The sequence below is a fragment of the Arachis ipaensis genome, chromosome B03 (assembly GCF_000816755.2).
Source record: "Arachis ipaensis cultivar K30076 chromosome B03, Araip1.1, whole genome shotgun sequence".
NCBI lineage: Eukaryota > Viridiplantae > Streptophyta > Magnoliopsida > Fabales > Fabaceae > Arachis > Arachis ipaensis.
In genome coordinates, this window is record NC_029787.2 from 122,320,322 (window position 1) to 122,328,453 (window position 8,132).

At 35.4% G+C, this 8,132-nt stretch overlaps 1 protein-coding gene across 1 annotated transcript; it reads left to right on the forward strand.

Moving 5' to 3' along the window:
* LOC107633761 (mRNA-decapping enzyme-like protein) lies at positions 5,805 to 7,287 on the forward strand. The gene is made up of 4 exons (XM_021117425.1): positions 5,805 to 6,093; positions 6,197 to 6,237; positions 6,323 to 6,372; positions 7,172 to 7,287. The coding sequence occupies exons 1-4, from the start codon at positions 5,935 to 5,937 to the stop codon at positions 7,285 to 7,287; spliced, it is 366 nt and encodes a 121-aa protein (XP_020973084.1). The 5' UTR covers positions 5,805 to 5,934.

An 8,132-nucleotide genomic window follows, 5' to 3' on the forward strand; every position in this document is an offset into this window, starting at 1 on the left:
TTATATTATCATATTAGAATTAAAATTAAAATTTTAATATTTAATATTTAAAATTGAGTAAATATTAATAAAAAATAATAAATTTTATTAGAGATATAGCTAGTAATATTCAAACAAGTAATTAAAAGGCAATAATTTGACGTCCATCATAACAAAGTGATATGATGAGGGGATTCTTTGCATTGGCACATGCAGTATGGTCTATGGCATGCATCTACCATTCAGAATCCACCATACGCAGGCATGTCACATGGTCGGGAACTGATTTCCTTTCTTGTTCAACATATTCAATTAATGTCCAAATATATATATATATATTCAATTATTTTCGTTGTAGACATATCATATCTCAGTTCAGTTTCTTTCGTTTTCTAGTTTTGGGTCCAGTTCATCCAATTACTCACACTGCACATACATCTGTCCTTGTACAGTCAAAAGCAATCTTATCTTGTACAACATATAACGTGCGTGAATGATTTTAATAGGATTAGTTTGTACATGGTCATGGCATAATCTTATTATTAGATATGAAATTACTAATTACTAATTTAGTAATTTTTTTTTGTTATATACGGTATCTTCAATCCGACAGGTTAAAGATTATTAATTCGTCGCGGATCTGAGTTCTATTTAACGGTTTGTCGCTGGCCAATAAATTACTATTTACACAAAGCAAAATTTAAATTCTCAACACTTGTTTAAAAATAACAGAACTTAACACTTAGCTTGTTTAAAGATAACAGAGCTTACGACTCGATTAATCCGATCAATCCAAGTGGATTATAATTTAGTAATTTGCTATCGTCTCCGTAGGCAATTTTTTGCTGAAATATAGGGGGTGCCAAAGCCCAAAGAGAATAAAACAGGAGCAATCATTTGAATTTCAACCTCATAGACCACCATGTCTTCTGAATATTGGGCTTACCTTACAGAAACTATTTCCCATGTATGTTTGTGTCATGTATTAATATTATTCTTTATACCAAAAAAAAATCTATTTTATGTTCCACACGTATTATTGAGGATATAAGAAAGAAAAACAGTTAAATATTTTTAAAAGGATTAATCATCAAAAACACTTGCTTCTGGAATATTTCATCGTTCACAAAAATAACCTGTACTTTTGTCAATAACAAAAAAACTTTTGATAATATTAAAAACGTGCAAAAAATATTCATTCGTAAGAGAAAAGACGAGTTCTATTAACAGACGAATTCTATTAAAAAGACAACGAGAAATCTTAACAATATGAATAATAAGCTGGATGTTTAGCCCAATACATATAAAAAACAAAAAACACTCCACAAATTACTTAAATCAAAAAGTCTATTCAATTATTTCAAAAAAAATAACTATTCCAAATCCTAATTTATCAAAACATTTCACTCCAACGTTCTCTTCTTTTTCAACCGGCTGTCACCCCATTTTCATCAATAATTATCCCACTTCACCGTCGCTGATTGGCTTGCCACATGTCACTTCTGGCGTCGCTCACCCATAGCGAAAATAACCATCCACTTAGGGATAAAAATAATCATCTACATATCTAATGAATTGAACATCTAACATATTTTATTATATATAACTAACCAAATTCAATCAAAATAATCATCCACGTAACAATTAAAATAACCATCCGCATACCTATTAAAATGTTCATCCTAAACTGGCTATTGAAATAGTTTCACTGAAAGGTTATGTTGAAAACGAAGCAACGACTATAGTTGATGAAGTGATAATGGAATTAAATTAATGAATAAATGGTATATATGTGGTAAGATCTAATAATCAATATAGGAAGTACGTAGTTGAATAATTCTATTGTTGGAATTTGTGGTGAAATATAGTTTTGAAAGATTAGGCATGACAAAAGCGGCACTGTTGTGAAGCATAGGGATCAAATCATGAAAGAAGCTAACCATGCTTGGATCCAAAGAAGAAGAAGAGCATGGTGGTATCATCAGTGAGAAGAAGCTCGAAGGAATGGGAGAAAGCGAAGCCGGTTCGGAAGAGAAACACGAAAACAGCGGCAACAGCGTTAGGCTGAGCGTTGGAGGGCGAGGCGCGTCGGGCTGACCGGCGGAGGTGAGGGCAGTGTCGGTGGGAGGATGCGGCGGCGTCGATATGGCTGGCGAGGAATTCAGTGACGCGAGGTGAGGACCAGAGAAGATGACGGCGTGAGGGCAGTGTCGGTGGGAGGATGCGGCGGCGTCGATATGGCTGGCGAGGAATTCAGTGACGCGAGGTGAGGACCAGAGAAGATGACGGTAAATTTTAGACGTATATTGGAGGTTACGGTAAAATTAAAAATAATCGTACGTAGTGTGAATGAGTTTAAATACTAATCCTAATTTTTCAAATTTTAAAATTTGAAATTAAATAATTAATTAATGATCTAATTTTTAATTATAATTTTACTTTTTTTTAATTCATTGTACACATTGTACACAATTAGTATTGGTTCCCAATACTTTCTCTTAACAGAATTGGCTGAGGTGGTAAAATATAACTCAATTATAAACTCTTGTCCTAATTGAATCTCAATTAAAATACCCTAATTTCCAAATCACTCCTCTTTTGGCCTCTATCCTTTTACCATCGCGGTGCCATAACTATCGCTACTATTGCCAGAGTTTCGTCTTCTTCTCTTCTTAGTGTTATTGTCATCTTCTCTCCTCCACACAACGCTATTGTCTTCATCTTCTCCTTTTGTCAATGCTACTGTCCTTTGTATCTCTTTTTCGCAACATAGAGACTCCCATTGCTAGAGCTATCAAAAATCAGAAACTACAACGCCTCAACAACCACAACACATAAATTAGCAACTACCACAATATAGCAACCATCAACATAAAATGGAAAACACAACAAGAATCAAAGAGGAGAGGACTACACCTACTAAAACTGGAACAAGAGCACAACGGTTTTGGAATGCGACGGTCGAAAGAATAAAAAAACCATAAACGCCATAACTGTGGAAGCCAAGTGCAACAGCAGTAAAAAGATGAGATGATGGGAAGGTGACGATGATGCAGAGATCAACGAACTGGGTAAAGTCATAGCTTCAGGTCCAGAAAGAGGAAAAATGACGGAACAGACAACTGGAAGAAGGAAAAACTAGAGAAAGTGGAGAAGACGACTAGCTAAAAGAAGATGGCAATAGTGGCAGTTAGGGGTGTTCGTGGTGCGGTTTAGTTCTTTTTTTTTTGATAAAAAGTCATCCGATCCATTCGTTTAATTAAACTGCGGCTCAATTTTTTTTATCGAAACCATCCGAACTAAACCAAATGAATTGAAATCGGTTTAGTTTTGGTTCAATTTTTCAATTAATAAAAAAAACCGTGTCCTACTTATTTACAAATGAAACCATAATCAACCGAAAAAAAGTGCTAACTGAATAGATTCAAACTGAATTAAAAAACGAGGAATGATAAGGGGGCAATAGATTTTGTGATTTATAGCCATCAATTAGCAATTATTTGTAATTTTAATGGTGTGAGATTACTCACTTTTCTTTTGATGGTTAAGTGCTGGCCAAATTTTAATAAAAGTACTGGTCCCCTAGCTAGACTTTCTCTAAAGGAATAATCAAGCAAAAAACAAACAAGAAGAGACTAAATAGATTCAAACTGAATCATTGAATTAGAAATAACAAATAAAATAAAAAAACAAATTAGAATAGAACAAATTCAACAAAATCAGAATCAATAGAATTAAAAGTGTTAGTTGATTTCAGCTGCTACATTTCGATTCTTCCACCTTTCACTTCCTTCCCTAAATGTACTGGCTGATTCCACTGAAAAAATAATTTTATCTAAAACAGTAAAATTATATAGAATCATAAAAATCTTCAAAACTCAGAATGATAACATCAAACTTACAAACAAAACATCAAAAATTAGTATCATACAAACAAAAATTCAAAACAGAATTAAAAAAATAAAAACACTAATAAACAGAACAAAAAATAAACAAAACAAATATCAAACCCTAAATCATCACTACAATTTCCAAAAAAAAAAAAACATAAACCATCAATGAAGAAATAAAAGAGCAATAATCATTAATCAACAACAAATACTCAATAGGTTTAACAATAATTAATAACAAGATAGGTTGAACAGAAATTGAATAAAAAATTGAACCAACCTGACTCGGAGCCTCCATTATTGAGGAGTTCATGATGCAGACAGAGAGTGGCTGATTTGAGTGTAGGATAACAGAGTCTGGTGCGTGCTATATTGTCAGTGCTGTGCGTTGAGCACAACAGAGAGAGGAGGTGTGTGCTGCTGCTGCTGTGGAGCTGTCAAAGACGAGGGAGAGAGAGAAGCATTACGAGCCTACGAAGAAGGAAAAGAAAGAGGAAAGGGTCGCACCGCTGCGATGGTATTTCCTAGCTGCATTGATGGTGGAGAAGAAGAAGGAGATTCAATGGCATAGAAGGAGGAGATTCGGCGATAGAGAGAGGCTCAAGGGAGTTAAGGTTGCTGAAATGGCTGCAACTACTTAGGTCATGTGGATTGTGGAGGGGGATGGTTTTATATTAGGGTTTTTAAGAATATTGGTTCGGTTGGGTTAAATTTTTTTCTGTTAGAACTGAAAATCGAATCGAACCACAAAAAAATGAAAAAAAAAATTTCGATTTTTAATTTGTTCGGTTATCAATTAATTTTTTTTGTTCGATTAGTCGGTTTTGTTTGAATTTGATCAATTTGAAATACCTCTAGTGGCAGTAGAACCAATAGAGTAGAGAATTTGAGAAATTAAAGTTTTAAATTAGAAAATTGAGAATTAAAATTTATTTTAACAGAATATTCATAAAATGGATGCTACATTAACATTTTGTTAATTTGGCATGTTTTTAATATTATTAAAATATTTTTATCGTTAACAAAAATGAAAAAATATTTTGGAGACATTTTTTTTAGTTAATCCTTTTCAGAACTTATATTTAATTGTATTTTATATATCTATTACTTGTATAATAGGCGTGACTCATTAAGCCAGGTGTCGCTCTTATGTTAATTTGGAATAAAATAATGAAGAAGTAGTAACCTAAAGGTAAAGCTTATTCTTTCTGTCTCTGCGCTGTTCCTTCTCTCTCGCTTCTAAGTTTCTCACTATCTCTCTCTCTCTCTCTCCTCCTTCCTTCATCGTGTCAGTGTCTCAATCTCTCTATGAATCTCCTTCTTCCTAGTAAAAGCCAACAGAACCGTCTGCTTTAAAACCATCACCGACGAATGATCTGTGGATTACATCCGTCTCTCGGTTATCTGCTCTCTCTTTCTGGGGATTGCTACTCAGATTCTCTCCCGCTCTTAATCCCAAACCCTACCTATTCACCTCCGTTTTGCATCTTCAAGTTTGTACGTCTCTTTAATCTTCGCCAATTTCTCCCGTCATTGTTCCGAAATCACCAATCCCTACGACCACCACCTAAAACACTAACCCTAGCAGATGGAATTCGTTGTCTGAAAGCACAGAGGAGGAGGACGTGGTGGAGGCAGCAGACCTCTCCGAAATCCTCAACCCACAGAGACACAACAGGCGAGATGGACTATAATGGGGCGGAGGACGGCTCGAGACTTCTCCTTCTGAGGCAGTGACTCTCCTTCCCAAACGCAGCAGCGTCAGAATGATCACACCAAGAGGGCGATGAGGAGTCAAAAAGGCGAGATGGAGTATAACGGGGTGGAGGAGGGCTCGACGGGAACAGAGTTCTTCCTCTGATGCGGTGAGTGTGACCTTTGGCCTATGTGTTCTCTCTCTCTGTGGCCGACTTTCTCTTAAGGGTTTTTTGAGTTGGTTCACCTCTCTTTCTTCTCTGATTCTCCATTCCATTCCCCCTTTTCCATTCTCACTCTGAGGCACACAACACATCCAAACCCCAAACTCAACCCGCAAAATTCTAGGGTTTGTGTTTGCGGTACCATAATGTCTCAGAACGGGAAGCTCATGCCCAATCTCGACCAGCACAGCACCAAGCTCCTCAACCTCACTGTTCTTCAGTGCATCGACCCCTTCGTCGAGGAAATCCTCATCACCACTGCACACGTCACCTTCTACGAGTTCAACATCGACCTCTTCCAATGGGTTCGTTCCGTTATAATCTCCTTCCTTTCATCAATTCCATTCTCTATCTCTCTCTCTCTCTCTAACGCTTTCTCTCTCTTCTTTCTGCGATTACCGTTTGCAGAGCCGTAAGGACGTCGAGGGATCCCTCTTTGTTGTCAAAAGGTCTACTTTTTGTTCCTTTTCCTTCATCATATCACAACAATTCATGAATTCCACGATCCGATTGCTTTTTGTTTGATTTTTTCAGGAACACGCAACCGCGATTTCAGTTTATTGTGACGAACCGTCGCAATACTGGTTAGTTAGTCTTTCTGCTTTTGTTTTTTTGTCGTCAACAAATTTTTTTTAATTATTTTATTGAAAGAACTCCGCCTTTCTTTTCCCTTTTTGAGGCAATCGGGCATGGTTTGGTGCGATAGTTGTTGGAAATTTAGTATTGCGAGTATCATTTCTCATTTTCTCATTTTGGGTTCTTGTCGGTAACGTAATTAAGGTTTTTTTTTTCATATGCTTCCTGGTCCGAGGTAGAGCACGATTTTAGTTATTAGTTGTGATCTTGCCCCTAATATTGTAGGATTTGGGCTTAGGTATTGGCTATTGGAATTCCACCATAGTTGTTATGTTGCACTCAATATTGTGAGTACAGTGAAATTAGTAATTATGCAAGCTATAAATATAAGCGTTGTAGACATTATTTTGTGGGTGAGGTATATACTTTGCTGCTACTGTACATGGTGGTTGAGAACTTTGAAATATCCCTATATTTAACCCTAGTCTGTTTGCATAAGCAAAAAATTTGGTGGATAATCTTTTGGGGGATTTCGAGTATGAAGTTCAGGTTCCTTATGTATAGAAATGCTGCTCAAGAAGTGAATGGCATCTGGTTCTATAATGCACATGAATGTGAAGAGGTTGCAAATATTTTTAACAGGTAATGAAACATGAAAATGCCGAGTTACACATAGATAGTTTGCAATTTTTTTAATTATTATAATCGATATTGTGACTTATGCCTTAGTCTTACAGCAAAATTTTTCTCCAATTTGTATTATTTTCATGCAATTGTGTTATTCACCTAAAATTGGCTGGTTTTCAGGATCCTTAATGCATATGCTAAGCTGCCTCCAAAGTCAAAGGTGTCTTTTACAAAGAGGTAATAATACTACTATGTTTCTATCTGGTGCCACTACCTTATCCTGTTCCCAGTATTAATAGTAGCACTTAGAAGTGCAACTTCTTACAACTTTGTATAAATTACCAACTGAGAAGCTGCTGACAGCTGTCTCTTACTAACTACAAATAACAGACCAGGTTAACTTACTCTGACAGTTAACTTCTAAAACAAAACACATAAACTAAGATGGAGAGACCCTATGTACTATTGGTTTACATTTTTTATTTTATCTTGGGTGAGCTTAACTTGCATGCAAGGTCTAATGACTAGGCCATGTTATGACATGGTTATCTTAATTTTTTTGGTTGGGAGAGGTGATAAGATCATTTGTCTGTTTGACTCCATTCTTTAATCAATTGTTTTCAACATGTATAAATTTGAGATGTTAATTTAAGATGTTAATAGTTTTAAAATTATCCACGTGTAGGTTTTCTCATTTTTGGATCCTCCCAATCTATGCAAAGCTGCGCCAGTGTTTGTACGCAGTGGAGCCCCCGATGAGCATAATCACGGGTACTCCATTTAGATTTCTTGCATGATTTTATAAGAAAGGACAAAATGTGTTTTTGGCATGTTTTAAAATCTGGATTTAAATTTTGACATAACTTCTCTGGAACTTATATTTTCAATAGATTATTGACAGAGATTTAGTAGTTCTTATTTATTTGGAGACTATCTCGTGTATAATTGACTTTAGCCTTGGTTTTCTTAAGGATTTTTTTCTTAAAAATAAAAATATATTGCTGCTTGGGTTATAAAAAAGCAAGTTTATTTTTTTAAAATTCTGAACTCATTTGATGAGATATTTTGGATTAATTTTACTATTTTCTCATCTGTGAGGTGTTAAATTTTAGATTAACTTTAATTGTTTATGTGATGTCTT